Source organism: Corvus brachyrhynchos, unplaced genomic scaffold (genome assembly GCF_000691975.1).
Source record: "Corvus brachyrhynchos isolate BGI_N302 unplaced genomic scaffold, ASM69197v1 scaffold152, whole genome shotgun sequence".
In the NCBI taxonomy this organism is placed as follows: domain Eukaryota; kingdom Metazoa; phylum Chordata; class Aves; order Passeriformes; family Corvidae; genus Corvus; species Corvus brachyrhynchos.
In genome coordinates, this window is record NW_008237447.1 from 8369594 (window position 1) to 8385883 (window position 16290).

At 38.4% G+C, this 16290-nt stretch overlaps 1 protein-coding gene across 5 annotated transcripts in view; it reads left to right on the forward strand.

Moving 5' to 3' along the window:
- LOC108446061 overlaps window positions 1–16290 on the forward strand; it is a 238112-nt gene that overhangs the window by 89406 nt on the left and 132416 nt on the right. For 2 of the 5 annotated variants that reach the window (XM_017731528.1, XM_017731527.1), the window contains exons 5-6: window positions 13814–13853; window positions 15645–15707. In XM_017731528.1, the coding sequence (XP_017587017.1) occupies window positions 13814–13853; window positions 15645–15664 (60 nt within the window). In that variant the 3' untranslated portion in view covers window positions 15665–15707. Of the gene's footprint in view, window positions 421–13813; window positions 13854–15644; window positions 15708–16290 lie in introns of those variants that run through there. The other 3 variants (XR_001861170.1, XM_017731530.1, XM_017731529.1) reach the window with 2 other exon arrangements.

Genomic DNA, 16290 nt, shown 5'->3' on the forward strand with positions numbered 1-16290 from the left:
AGGAATGAAAATGATGCCTGACTGGGTGAAAGAAAACACATTGACATTTGCTGGCTAACACAGCAAAGACTTTTGGAAGTTTAGGCTATCAAGAAGTTGATGTTTGGCCCATGAAGGTTGGTATCTGTTTCAAGAGTAGTTCAGAAATGTCTGATAGGTTGTTCGAAGGTATTACAACCGACAGAAAATGCCAGAATTTTCAACTCTTGGATTTTAATCAACTCAATATTGGAAAGGAAAAAAAAGTTTCCAGAATATAGTATCCTTGTAGCTCTTCTGTGGGATTATTCCCAGGGCAGACAGAGTTTTGGAGACCCTAACCTTTGGTGAATGCTCCTGTGCCCAGCAAGGATTGTTGTACCTGGGAAACCTGTGACCTTGTGCTCTCACTGAGTGATGCTGGAGAGGTACCCAGACAAACTGCAATCAGAATATACTCAAAGAAAGATTTATAGGGAGACTAAGCAAATGCAATTAAGCTAAAAAAATAAAAAAAAAATAAAAAAAAAAAATAAAAAAAGGAAGGACAAAACTAAAACAAACAAAAACCCCCCAAAACCAAAACCAAACCAAACCAACAATAAAAACCAATCCCCCCCAAAAAACCCAACAAAAATAAGACTGTATTCTGTGCCCAGAAAAAGAAAGAAGATGAAAATATATAAGCAGTTAGGCTGAGAGGCTTCTGTAAATAAATACAAGCTAGAAAACTATGGATTAGAAATATATTAAACAATTGAAAGGACTCTTTCTATCAAATATAAACTGAGTTTTATGATATTTAAAAAAACCTCTGCAATCCTGATGTATTTTTGTGTCAGTTTCTGCAGGAAGGTCCAAGAAAATTTTAGGTTTACAGTAATTGTTTCAATGAAGAAAATTTCTGAAGAATTTCTAAATTTATATATTTAAAATACGCATGTACAGTATGTGTTAAAGAAATTCCCAGCTAATTAAATGGATAATTCTTCATCTGTATCAGACTTCAAAATTAATTGATCAGTTTATTTTAATCCATGTCTAATTGCTTACAAACCTGTTATTTGCAAAAGGAGTCTGAAGCATGTTGAGAACAGGATGTCCTTGCATTGTTTTTATTTTGTGTCACAGGTTATTTTGTAAATGTTGCAACTGTCTTTCTCATGGCCATTACAGAGTTCAGAGTTATGTCAAATATCAAATGGATGTTTCATTTTGCAAATTTTCTTTAACTAGAAAGAGCACAGCATCTGAAATACCAGTGTTCACCCTGCTCTAGGTTAAATTCAGAAAATAATACATGGCTTGGATTTAGTCTCAGGTATCATTTAAAATTGTGCTGGATTTTTACCTAAAGCAGTTTATGAACAAACGTGTTTTCACAAATCCTGAAAAGGCAAAGCTACATATTTTCCTCGTTGTAATATGCATTATTTGCTGATTTGAGTGACTTGGGATATTTAAGGGGTCAGATAAGAGTAGTTTAACCCAGACTATAGGTGGAAAAGGCACGTTATCAACAGGCAGATGCATCAGTTGTTAAGCATCATATGTGAACAGTACCTCTAGGAACTCGCAGTTTGACCTTACCTGAAGCTGGAATTGTTTCTGCAGAAATATTTTTGCAGACTTTATGATTTACATTGCACAACATGATGTCAGTTGTAGAATCTGTTTTCTCAACTGCAGCAGCCTACCAATTACCCTCTCTCTCCAGAAGTGAATTTTCTTAGTTGCAGTTTCTTACAGTACTGTGGGGACAATGCCAAAAGCAGACAAAAATTGATTAGTTATCTGTAAAGAGCTTTAATTTTTTATAGCACCCACAAATCCGTACTAGTCTCCCTTGTGTCCTTTGCTCCAGAGCCTCGTTCCAAAGAGCGCCTCATGAGAGAAAGATGGGGTGTGAGAGAGGTGAAGTATTTATTCTGTCATGCACTGGACTCAAGACAGTAATGCATGCATTTCACTGCCAAGCAATATTTTCACAAGGGTTCTTTGACTACACACGTGTCTGAGTGTACACACACACTGCAGTATCTACAGAGTCACTCAGGATGGGCCAGACAACTGCAGAACAGAAGTCACTCTTGGCAAGTAACTCCCTAATACTCAAAGTAAATGGGGGCTTGGTCACATCACATTCACTCAAAAGGTACTGACTTTTTGGGAGGAGTTGCCAAAATAAAGAAGGGAAATAGTTTGTTATGTACAAGGTTGCAATGCATAATTTGTCTCCCACAGGAAAAAAAAAAGAGGTTTGCAGAATGAAAATCACAAAAAGAGGTTAAAACAAAATAATGCTGTGGTAGGAAGTCTTTTTTTTGGAGGAAATGCTATTTCTTGTGATAAGCTTGATTTACAAACACTTTGAGATTAGGATTTACATTATGGCCAAAAATGCATGCAAATACTATATTGGTTTTCTTTCTCATTATTAGGTACAGCTAGTATGTTGCCAAATCCTTTGAGAGCAAAGCAGTACTCTAGCCTTATTTATTTAGATTGTTGGTGTATCTCAGGCTCTTCATTAGGCATCCAGATATACAGTTATGTCCTGAACAAGAAAGATTGCTGATACTTTTGAAGACAGAAATGGAGGAGGAGATTCAAGTAGACACTGCTCATGTCAAAAACAAATTTTTGGCATGTGGATAAGGAGGCAATTTATTAGGAGATCCTCCATATATGTAGGAAAAGCCACTTGGCTAGTTATTTGAAACTTGTACAAGTTGTCAGTAGATACCAGCATAAGATAATGATCTGAGGTGGACTATGACATGTTGATGGATATTTTGATTCATCTTAATGTTCTATGTTGCTGTTTTGATCATCACAAAAGACCTCAATAAAGTATTTTAAAGGGAATTCACTACACTGATTCTTTGTTCATGTAATTAAGCCTAATATCTGTTGTAGGTGGCTTTGTTTTCAAGGCTCCCGTACTCAATAAAGCTCTGCGGACTCGCTCACGTTCATATGGATGGTTCTAATTTCAATGAGAGGGCTAATTCTACAGATTAATAAAGTGCAAGAGTTTGCATGATTAAGGCCTAGAGACATTATACAGCCCCACTCCTCTCCCAGAACATGGAAATAAAAGGTTTATCATGGGAAATACTGGGTGAAGACAAGGTTTCTGCATGCTCTGTGCACAGCATTACATTCAATCAGGTGTTTATCATTCAAATTGATACAGGATGTTTGTGTTCCTTGTGAAAGTTTATTTCTCTTGAATTAGGAAAAAAGTTCTTTACTGTGAGGGTGGTGAGGCACTGGAACATGTTTTCCAGAGAAGCTGTGGCTGCCCCATCCCTGGAAGTGTTCAAGGCCAGGTCGGATGGAATTCTGAGCAACCTGGTCTAGTGGAAGGTGTCTCTGCCCATGGCAGGGGGTTGGAATGAGATGAGCTTTAAGGTCCCTTCCAACCCAAATCATTCTGTGATTCTGTGAATTCACAATCTCATGGCTGTTTTATCTCTGAGGACAGAACTAGGTTCTGCTTACAGAACTAAACCAGGGGACTAAGTTGCTTTTGAGGGGACTCTTGCCTACATATTGCATTCTGCTTCTTTCCCACTAGATAAAAGCTATCCAGAAATGCATTCCAGAAATCTTGTTGCTTGGTTTCATGCTCTGTGAGCATTGGTTACCATAGTGTTTTAGAAAAATACCTTTTCACGAAGCAGAAGCGTAATCAAATATAGTCCACTGCAGTTGTGGTGAATGAACCATCTGTTAACAAATTGAAAGCAATGCATTTATAGATTTAATGATTACTAAACTTTAATTTCCTGCTACAGTCAGAAAAATATAAAAAAGATGGCATGTCAGTAAGTCCAGAAGTATCCCTCTAGGTACCCTGCAGCTGCCAACCCTTTGAACGTATATCTTATGATTGTCCTGTGACTGCTATAAACTGACTCTCTTCAAGCAACCAAGTCTTTCTGAAAAGCAAACCCAGACAGTTCCCTCCACCCAAACTGTAGACATTTCTGTAGATCCTTATCTCTGAGCCACTGGAATGAGCCCTGCCTCCCAGTTTTTAAGCCAGGATATGCCTGGTACTGATCAAAAAGTGTTATATTCATACTGGATTCCTCTTGTCCAAATTTTGCTTTACATGTCTTTATTGTAATAAAAAAATGCAAATTCTTGACTTTGATCCCAAAGACCCAGGTAATGTGCAAGTTTAAAGTAAAAACATTTTAATGTTCTTAAGTTCATGTAGTCTGTGTAAACCAGCAGTTCAGAATTCCAGGCAGAAGTTGAAAGACAGCTGAGGACTCTTGTCACAATTTGAAATAAGAAATAAAGGTCTTCTACTTATTACTAGGAAAGAAAAAAACATCATTTAGGTGCATGACCCTTGTTGGTCCTCTGAAATCTACTTTATGCTGGTCATTCATCCAGTACTGAAAATTTCAAAACAATGACTCTGCTGTCTGGTTTTGGTTAATGGTTCAGCATATTTCAGGTTCTTCAATAATCATTCTGTGCTTATTTACATGTCACCCTTTGTCCAAATCTGCAACTTGCTGTCGAGTGTGAACTAGAACCATCTCTCAAAGTCAGATCCGTTTTCAACAACACTATGGTAATGTTGGCTGTGATGAGGCTCCTCCACCAAAAAGAAAATTTGGATATTAACATGAAATTCACAGTGTGTGAATATGTCTGGGGCAGCAGAAATATGTAATATCATGAAATTCAATGAGCTGTGGAGTCACAAGTTACGTGAATTCACATATCACGACTGAATCTGTTCATTGCTGAATTCTTTATTAATGCACATGTAATGTTTGGTATTTATTTTTATGTAGTTATTCAGGATTTTCTGAGTAAATGTTTTTAACTGATTGACCAAATCAAAACCTGAGGGCAATACTTCCTTTTTTTTAGGAAAAATTTCATTAGAAATGTTTTGTCCAGTACAGAACTTAATTCTGATAGAGATGGATAATCAAGTAACCAAGGATCTGGTAGCTAAGGTACTCAACTGATTGCATGAAAGCTGATCTCAGTGCTGATTTGAGTATCCTGTATGGGAAGATGTGAAAACTCTTGTGGAAGGAAGTTTGGTTGTACACAGGAATATTACCAAAATTTGTGAGACAAAAGCTAAAGAAATGCCCTGATATGACTGCACAGTGTAAATTTCATATAGATACTGTGGAACTGTAACTTGATAACGAGATAAAGGACTCTCGTATGAGAAAAAGCTGAGAGAATTGGGATTGTTCAGCCTGGAAAAAAGAAGGCTCCGGGGTGACCCAGTTGTGGCCTTCTAGCACCTGAAGGGAACCTTCAAGAAAGATGGAGAGAGACAATTTACAAGGGCCTGGAGTGACAGGACAGGGGGGAATGGCTTCACACTGACAGAGAGTAGGTTTAGATTAGGGATTAGGAAGAAATTGTTTACAGTGAGGGTGATGAGGCCCTGGCACAGGTTGCCCAGAGAAGCTGTGGGTGCCCCATCCCTGAAAGTGTTCAAGGCGAGGTTGGATGAAGCTCTGAGGAACCTGATCTAGTGGAAGGTGCCCATAACAGGGATTTGGAACAAGAAGAGCTTTAAGGTCCCTTCCGACCCAAACCATTCTGTGATTCTTTGATTTTATGTTGTGCTAAATTTTTTCAAGATTAAGTTAATATAATTAGTATATCGTTACTCAGAAAGTGATTTTTCCATTATTCCTGTGAATTATCACTTCCAAACAACACAATATCTTCTCTGTGATGACATGCACCAGCCATAGCATGCCTTTTTATTTGTTTGATTTTGTCAAAAAGTGACAGTACATTGAAAAGAAAGCTGCTTGTATTAACAGCATTTCCTATTGGAAAAGGGGATTTTAAAAGATACTGCCTATATATTTTCAACAACCAAAGTTAATTTTTGTATTTCAAATAACTTTTCAGGCCTGTAAACTATATTTAGTGTAAAAATAGTTCCCCTCTCTACAAGTCAATAACCTGTAAATTATACATGTATAGTGGAAGTAGGAGTTAAGATCCAGAGTCCTCTCTTCCCTGCCTTTGATCACTCATAGCCTGCTCAATCTTACAAGAAGGCTCTGTGCCTTTGATCTCCTCTGCCTCTATCTCTGTGTTCTTCAGGTTATCTGGGGATGTTGATTATTTTGAAGTGTATGTTTTCCTCACAAAATTAAGTAAATTCAAACTAAAATAACCTGAAAACGTAGCCATTTGTACTAAAAACACTGAAGAAGTCAAAATCTAGAATGAATATTTAAAATATTTCAATGTATGAAGTGTTAATTTCTTAAATATGAAAGTGCTTTAAAATCTAGATTTGAGGGTTTGTGCTGTTTGGGGCGAGATTACTTTGCAGAATCAAGAATTCACAGAAGGGAAATTGAAAAGTGCTATATTGAAAACTGTTATAATCGTTCTTACTTCAAAACTACTTGATCCTTCGGTCTGCTGAATCAAAAACACACCTTGCAGAGAACTATAATGCACAAGTTCTTTCTTTAAACTAAGATTTATGACCTGATCAGGGTTTTTAAGGCTAATAGAACTCAACCTGCTGGGAATGTAACCCAGCAAAGTGCATGCACATGTCCCATATTATTTTGTAATTAAAATAAGAAAATGTGTAGGATATTCCTGGACACATGTACATATATATCTACCAGCAAAACATTCTGATGTTTTGGAAGGTACTGTCCAGAACTGTAGGAATATAAGGACATAAAGACGCATGCAATTTCCGTCCGGAACTAGTTATGTTTCAAAAATTTGTATTTTCTCTTTCTGCCAATGTACTCTGCCATATTGAGGTGTAAGACTGTGTCATCTATAGCAGTCAGGGGATAGGTGACACACAGTTTGTGTTCCACTTTTGGTTCAACGCAGCGAAGCAAAATGCTCCTCTTAAATAACATTAACAATAAGATTTTTAGGTGTAAGCAGCCAGGATTCATACATGTTCATATAGGAAAAGTATGAAGTAAAAAGAAACCCAACTCTTTATCACTGATAAATCAATGGTACAAAGAATGCCTCTCTGACATCCTTTCTATTACTGGTCTGTATTCAGGTCAAGAATGAGTCCTAGTCCTAAGTGGCCCTGGGGGACACTTGCTACCTAAGTTGCCAGGCAGTAGGGAGCAAGAAATCATCTGGGCTTTCTGCTGAGTTTCATCTCTGCAACCCCAGGCCCCTGACGATTTTTCCTTCTGAAGCTTGGGAGAGGATTGTTGTTGTGATGGCATTCTCTGCACATGGGTGGGAACTCAACAAAGCATTGCTGCAGTTTTTGAAGGGTATCATTGGGATGGGACTTACACTGGGACAGGTTTAGGCATGCTGCTAAATCAGGAATCAGCAAAAGTTTCTGGTTTCCATTCTGGCTATATGTGTCCTTGTTTTGAAAGGAAAAGAAGGAACATTAGGAAAAGAAGCAGACATTGCTTTGTTTATCACAAGTAGAAGGCTGTCAGGAGTTTTTGTTTGCCTTCTTTGCTAGCTGATTTGCTATGTGCACTGTTCTCCTACTCTAATGACCAGGAACTATACCAAGGTATCTTCAGATTTCAATTTTCAAAGGTAGTGGTCAAGTTGCTGCAAACCCTGTGGGTGGCATTTAGAAATTATCTAATTCAAGATAGTACTTATGACTCAGTGAGGTGTACTTAACACTGAGCAATGTCAGGTATTCTGTGATCAGTACAGCAACGCTGCTTTGGAAAACAAGTTACTTTTTGGTTCCTTTGGCTCTAGAACTGGTAAAAACATTTAACTGTCACACTACCTAGGAATTTTGAGGAGTGATGTGCTAAAAGCTTTTAAATTTAGGGAACAAAAAGATGTTTCAGATTATTTCACCCACTGAATGGTGATGACAATGCTCAGTCATATTTGCACTTAGACCCAGAAGAGACAAACAAGGTAAAGAGAATATAAGAAGTGTTTTTCTACATCTAAGATTGGGTGTATGTGAGAGGATTGAATGTTTTACCTCTTGCTGTGAACTGACATGATGTTTCTGGAGTGACAGTAGTGAAATAAACTGCAGCTGAAACAAGTATGTTGAAGGAATTATCTGTGGCAAAGATCTTCCTAGCATCAGGTTTGGTTTGATAGAACACCATGGCATTTTTATCTGTCTGAGTCACTGTGTGGGTGCTTGTGGAGAAAGGGCCATATTTCTTTGTGCCTGAATTATCACCTGTAAAAGGCTAAGTTATTTTAAGAGATGGTGAGTAGCGATAGAGCCTGGCTTTTGCTCGGGCCTTGCTATGAACTCATCTCCAAACCATCTCTCCAGCAGCCATGCTGTTTATTCTACCATAACTGTGCTTCCCTCTGAAGAAGAGAAGGGTGTCTCCTGTTTGCTCCTGGTACTTTCTTTATACCATGCAAAGGTTACTGGAAAAGGCTCACCTGAATTTTCAGTGTTGCAGTGGCCAAGCCCACTTTACACCCCCCAAGTTGCCTTAAAAGTGGTCTCTCCTTACAACATGGTGCTAGAAAGTTCTCCCTTTGTCTAGATTCTGCTGGTCACTGGCCCTCTCCCCCTCCCATCCCTTTTCCCCTTGGCCCCTGTTATGTCATTCAACCTTAGCCCTCAGACTATTGGTTTTGGATGCTCTGCCCACCTTTGGGAGTTTTGGGGATAAAACGGGTGTGGGCTTTCGGTTTGGTTTTTCTTTCTTGCCACTGTTCCCTTTGGGGTGTTGCCATTAAACGCCTCAGAATTGCACGCAGACAATCCCTCTCACCTCTCTGTCTCCAGTTCATGCACAGACTGTGTATGTGAGCGGCTGTTCACGACCACCTGTGAAGGTGAGATTGTTTGCGCGCGTAGGTGCTGGCAGAGTGCCACCCAAGCGTGTCCATGAGGGACCCTGTAGGGACAAATGCGGCATCAATCCACCGAAGCCCTCTTCCATATTTCAGTAGCGGTTTAGTTTCATTTTATTTGTACCCTTTGTTATTTATGAATATCTGCACACTTAAGGGAAGAGCTAGTCTTAAAAAATCCATGAACAAGGCTTTTCTTGCATGAACAAGAGCATTGGGTGAGCATTATTCAGTTTTCTATTGCGATGTATTACTAAAGGCTTTCTTAATCCCATAGCAAAGCAGAAAGAAGGTTGTGAAGATCTGGCACCCAGCCACACAGCCAAAGGCCAAAAGTTAAATAAGTTTCAAATAACACAATGAAAAGTTTACAGAAGGAGTTTAAAACAAGATGGTTCATGGAAATTTCAGAAAGGGGAAAATTACACTTAAATTTAAGAGGAATGACATATTTGGCTCTTACCACAGAGCATCTTGCTTAAGTCTCTTAATTTGGTGCTGTTAACCTTAAGGCAGAAAAAAACAGAAGGCATAGTGCCATTTGGGGATAAAATTAAAGTAGCAAGCAGATGATAACTTTTAATTTGCATGCATTTTACAAATAATCTTTGTCACCTCTATATACTAGGGCCTTTGAGAATGTGATCTGTGGGGCAAGACCATTTAGTTCTAAAGTGTTACGCCGTGCAGTATAGTATGTTAAAGTTATCCAGAAATGTGCAATATATCCAGCACTTGCATATCCTCTTCATTTTGTGTGTGTTTCAACTTTTAAGTTGTAGTTTTAAAGTTTTAAACTTGCTAGGTTTGGTTTCATGTTCAAGAATAGCCATGTAAAAGAGCAGAGATTCCCTTCATCCCTCTCCCTTTACACCGGCACAGTTGTTGTGTTTCTTTCCCATTCTCTCTCAGATTTTCCCACAGAAACAACTTTTTGGTTCCCTTTGTGTTGCCCTTGCATTAGTTCATAGGCTAAGGACTCTGAGGCTCATCTGCATCTCTAATTGTTGTCAGGCACTTATGCAAGTGGTATTTTAACAGCTTTTTAACATCCTTCTTGAATATTGGTGAAGTCAGTACTCATTACTGAGGGCTAGCCACATGTTGAAGTGTTTTTCCACACATGGAAAATGAAAAAGACTGTAGGATGCTGTGCCTGTCACCCCTCAAAAGCTGCTGGTCAGATTTGCCCAGCTCAGACTATCTATTATATGTAATTATTTGCAAATTTTCTTCTGAGATCTGAAAGTCAGACCATTCTCTTGTCCTTTTCACATATCACCACTAAATAATAGTAGTAAATTTGAACAGGATATTAATTCATTGTTGTTTAGTTGAAGGTTTCTACTCAATTCTAATGAAATCCTTATTTTTACTGTGGTGCAAAATGCACCTGGGTATGTGGGTGGTTCCGCTGGAGATGTATTATGGCCTGAACATTTTTATGGTTAATGGTAAAATGTAAGGTGGGACGAACTGAACTTGAGTCCCAGGTTCTCTATTAGAAAAAAAAATTTAAAACTCTGGTTTGATTTTTGCTCAAATCAATAAGAAAACTACTGAAGTGATATAAATGGAATATCAAGTTTCAGTTTCTGCATAATTGTTAATTAAAGATATTTGGCTTTCTGAGTTTTCTGAGTCTGGAGAAATTAATTAAGTTCTAAATAATCTTAAAGATATATTATTAAATCTCAAAGACCTTTATGGAAGAATCCCCTCATTAATCATTCTTATGGCTGAGGGGTAATAACATGCAGAATTTGTTTGTGGTCCTTGGAGGTCAGTGTGCTCCCTATGGTCCAAGTCATGGGTCTTGTGAAAAGTAGCTGGAGTGATAAACAGCATTTCCACTCACTGGCAGCACCTACTCAGCAATCTTTAGCTCACAGGGAAAAGAAAAGGATGTCTGGATTCAAAACCATGCACATGGCATCACACTCTGGAAGACCATTTGAGAGAGTTTACACCATGTCACTGCATCAGAGGGCTTTCCTCCAGCTGATGGCTCTTGAAAACCTCCAAAGATGGAAAAGAGGCAAACTAAGCCATGAACTGATTTTCTGGGGCCATAGCAAGTTTCTCTTCTGACAGACAGCTCCCACCAGTTGACCAGAGTGGGGCTGACCCCATGTACACTGGCTCAGCAGATGTAGCAGGGCCACTTCCTTCCCCTGATGTTGTACCCAGCACCTCCTGCTGACCCCTTGCCACTGTTGTACCTTCTCCCCATCCTCTGGGTCCCACCAGTATCGCCGCCACCATCTGTAGAGGCCGCCCCGAGTGTTCTCCTCCTCCCAGTGACACCTGCCCTCCCAGAAACCCGGGTGCCAGCCGCCAGGATGTGCCAGGAGCAAGGCAGGGTGCGACCTGGGCTGCCAGGCTGCCATTTGCACTGTCCCAGTCCCAGCTGGAGGACAGCCCCAGGACCTCCCTCTGAGGGCTGTGCCACCATCATAACCATCTTCCTCTACTTCAAAGCCCCCTTTCTCACACTTCCTTCCTTCGGTAATGAACCTTCAATTTCCTCCAGGTAAATAAAGTGAAACTGGAAAGAACTGTAAAACAAAACATGAAAGTAGCTGAGCTGGAGAGTTATGGCCTGCAGTGTCCCTGGGAATGGGTTTTCCTGTCCTCCCACTGCAGTTTCTAATCTGTTGTCTCCTACTTTGCTTGCCTTTTCTTCCCAGATTTTAGCTATAAGCTCTCTAGCATGCAACCTCCTCTTCACAGGAGCATTTGGAAACGTGCTAATAGGTAGAGAGACTCCTCCCAAAGCTCTGTTTTTATTAATGGGAGGATCAGAGAAATTGCCACGTTTTTAACGTTGCTTTTTGCAATAGCTGTTAAAGTTCATGGTGTAGAAACAGTGAGCTCATTTGTTCACAACACAGAGCTCTGAGGTCAGTTCTTCTGTATGAGGTTTTCAGGTGCTGGGAGAGCATGTGTTTGTTGCTCAGTAGGTTATGTGGTATTTTCATTTGGAAATGACATTTTACGTGACATTTTACTTTAGAACAATAGCTGGGCAAAATTGAAATTTCAGGTCTGTAGCAGAAGAGTAATGTCTATTACTTAGTCTATATAGTAACTTGTATCATTTATAAATTCTGCCCGACTGCATCTCTTTTCACAAGATCCAGTTTAAATGCGTTTTGAAGAAGGGAGGGTGCTGACTGGTTTCAAATGTGCTGGTTTGCAAACTTGCAGACCAGCTGTCCTACTCACTGGTGAAGATAAGAGGGCTCAGATGAAGGGGTTTGTGCTGCTGGAAACCCAAGCAGTTTTCTCAGGAGACTGCTTTGAGGGAGATTGCAGCAATATTGCAGCCCCACTGTTACTGGTGGGTATTGCCGCACGCATGTATAATTTGTGTTAGATAAAATCAGAAGGTAATAAAAACAGGTAAAAAGAAGGGTTGAGAGATCTGCTATGTAGGGTTTTTCCTTTATTTTTCTTTTTTTTCTTAGGGAGAAAAAAATGTCCAGGGGATGCCACATTAATTTGGGGAGAAGCAAGTGCTGCTTTAAATCAGAAAACTTGTGTTATACCAAGTGCTTTATTTTGGGAACAATTTCAGTGTGTTATGAAGGAAAGTTGCAGACTAGGCATGTTTACTAGACCTTTAATTGCTACATTTAGGAGAAAGGAGCTTTTTTTTTCTTCTACCCTCCCCCCTCCCCTTTTTAACGACAAGAAGCCAGAGTTTGCTGTGCAAATGAAGCAGGCTTTGCAAGAATCAGATTCACTTTGGACGATTCTTCACATTCCTCGTCATCATTACATTAGGCAGCACAATTCCATCTCTGGTTGATGGGCAGAAAAAGTGGGCAGCCTGCCAGGTAGACGTTTCCATGGCTCCCAACCCCCAAAGGTGATGCGTTTTTCAGCTAATTCAATGAAGAGTGGGCTGAACTTTGGGTATAAACTAGACAATAGCTGCCTTCGCAGTATCAGCAGAATGGTTTATGGGAATGCGCTCCACATTTGGCAGAGCGTCATGTGACCTTACGGCTGAGATTTTGTGATGGTGCCAACGGAGACTTGGAAAGCGGTGCCCGTTCTGACTTTTTTCCTCTTTTCTTACATGGCTCAGAAAATGGTGGATCTTAATACTTGACTTTAGCCAGACTCAGCAAGCGATTGAGCTTTGAAGCACAACTTTGCCTTTATTCTGGCTTTTTTGGCACACCACCAGGAGGCTGTCCCTTTCACGCCTGATAAATTCTGCTTCTTATCTCCAGATAGAAAAAAGAAAGAAAGAAAATATAAGCAGAATAATTATACTTCATAACTGCATTTTAGAACTACACATTTTATTTTTTTATTGGTAATGTGTAGTTTAGAACGGCCCTCCTGAGTGTCTGAAGGATAAAAGTTTTATTTTTTTTAATTTTCTGGGCATTTTTTTCGTTGTTTTTTTTTTTTCCTTCCTCCTGTTTAATGAACAGGCGTTTGAACTGGGCAAGCGGGGTGACAGCATTGAACATGAGATCATTGCAGCCTAGTGTAGCAAACTGGCACCCTGCCTTTTCACCCCTTTGCTCCGGCACATTTGTGCAATCCCCATTTATAAAACCGGCACAGGGGCGAGGTGAATTTTCTGGTCTCTCCCCACCTCTTGTCCTGGGCAGGCAGTTGCGGCAAGGATTGGTGCAGCTTTTGCGCAGTGCTTTGTGCCTGGAATTCCGAGAAGAGCGAGAGAGAGAGAAGACAGGCATCCTGGTCTTCTTCCGAGAAATAACAGGAGCCCTAAGAAGAAGAAGCAAATCTGAGTTTGTCCTACATACAAGAGTACAGAAAAAAAAAGTGACTCTCCTGCTTCCAAAAAAAAAAATCTGGCATGTTTCACTACAGAGGCATCAGGACGTGTTAGAGCTTCTTAAAACTGTGTAACAAAATGAGCATGGGAGATTGTTTCTTTAAGTAAAAAAAAAAAGAAAACAGAAAGATGGAATTAATTTTTTTGTTTGTTTGCTTGTTTTTTTCACTATTGCTCACATAGCAGTATTTGGCACTGGGTGAACACGTACCTTTCATATCAGGTATAGCTTCTGTTTCTTTTTTTCTTCTTTTTCTTTTTTTAAGACGTTTTAAACGTTGTTTTGCAACTGAGTTCTTGTGTATTAATTTTAACGTAGTCATCTCTTCACACTTTTAAAAACTAACTTTTTGGGGGTGTGTTTGATCTAATGCTGCTAAAAATAGAAAGTAAACAAAAAATCGAGGGTCTATAGAAATAAGTGGTTAGGCACATTTTGTCTTAGCTAAGCACTGGAGTTATGCAAAGACCTTAATGTTACATTTACTCAGTCTAAGCTTTGGTTATCTCTAAGAAAGTTGTGGGTATTTAGATCTGGTTGCTAAGGAAATTAAATTCTTTTTTTACAGTGTGACTCATGCTTTCAGTTTTTAAAGAGGAGAAGTGAAAAAAAACCGTGTTAAGCTGCAGAAAAGGATCGCTCTTGTAGCCTGTATATTAAAGTTGTTACTGAGTTAATTCATATATGAGTTCCTTACAGTTTGTATCTAAATCCATTACAAAGAAATCAGTGTGATAAACACTGGAATAAAAGGCACATTATTGGGACATTCATGAAGCACGCCTGGTTTGCAGCCAGTAACAGTAACTATTTTAAGATATTTGGAAAAGCAGCACTTGTCCAGGAATAGCTGAAAACAGTATTTAAGATACCCATTCAGGATGTTTGTGATAAGTGCATGTACAGTTAAAGTAAGTTTTGAGCATATGACGCTTTAGTAGTGACTTTTTCTTAAGGCACTTCTCTGTCTGTTGTAACATATTCCTAGGCAATTAGAAGAGTGTGTAACAAAATTCATTCTGACTGACAGATTTTGAAAAGCTTGGCCAAATCGGTGTTTTATGTAGTTTGGTTTTTTTTTTTTTTAATATTTTCCTAGTCTTTTTAATTTATGTTAAAAATACAGATGTCCTCGTCTAGAAATTACTTTGAAAGTCCAGTGTCTCTGTCATCAGAAACTCTTACATTTGTTTGGATTTTTCCAAAATGTTCTTTATATGTGTATGTCTAATAAAAGGATTTATAAATATGACTTTACGAACTAGAATTGTTTTAAGATGTTCTCTACTTTTTATACATTACTGATAAGAGAGTAGTTTCTAAGAGTCTATGCAAATTTTGCTACTTTATATTTTTGTTGTTCTGCAATGAATTCTGGGAAATTGCTGAATGAAGACCTTATATATATGACACATACACCTCCATATACCCATTTTGTGCCAGAAAGTGTTTCTTATATTTATGACGATACTGCCCTCCCCAATAGTTTGTTTGAATAGTTTTGTTTGTCATTCATACCTAAGCCTGTTGAGAAACCAAGGCTTGCATTAGCTTAAAATAACTTTTAAAATTTCTCTATCTGGTCAGACTAATCACTTTTTTTTTTTGCCCATAAATTTTTTGCAAATGTTTCTTGATTTAAGTCACTTCGTTTATCCCCGTGTTTTTCTGAAGTTCCGTACCAAATTACCTCATTATGTTCACTGCTTGATAAAAAATACTCCCTTTTGTTAAGTTTGCCCCCTCTCTCCTGAAATTCCTAATAGAAATTAAGTATTTGTAGGTTGAAAAAAAGGCTAGAAAATAGTAAAAGAAAGAGTCCCTTTGCCAAAGCATGCTTGTTCACAGCATGTCTTCCCATGGCCCTGAGGAGGGGCGTCAGCAGTGTCGGGTTTATATATTAAAAGCATAATTACTAATTTTGTGTATGTTTCATGTTCAGAAAACACTCACATAAAACAGATATTTCAAAATCTTTCTCACTGTTTTTTGGTTTTGTTTCTTTTATTTTAGTGAAAGAAAAATTAAAATGAAAAAGGAAAATGAAGAAGTTAATTATACCAGAATTCAGCGAAGGTAATACAGTGATCTTAAATACTTTTTTTTTTTTGCTATACAATAAAGCTATTGCCAAGAAGATGAAACAGTTTAACTTCAAACAAAAAAAAATTTCCTTAAGACAGACTACAAATATAATTTCAGAGATATGTATTAAACTTTTTAAATCATTACTTGGTGCTGGGAATGTTGCAGTTTGTGTACCTGTAGACACATAAAGCTGAAGCTTTATACTGTATGTTTACATGAAGCTTAAGAATTAACTGAAAAATCAAAACATAATTTGTTCTTTGGTTATGCCTAGCAAATATATAAGATATGTCATATATGTAAGGCATATATTTACTAGTATACTCATATTACTAGTACATTTGTAGTACATATATCTAGTTGTTACTACGTAACTATAATGCAGTGACCAATTATTTTTCAAATGTGGAATATATCTTCCATTCACAAAAAGAAAAAAGAAAGAAAATTGGTAATGGAATTTTATAGCACTTTTTACAATCATTTAGTAAGTTGTATATGCAGTCTGCATATTTATTTCTGATACTAGGATAGCTATTGTAGTTTGAGGGCTTGTCTCTACATATTCTCT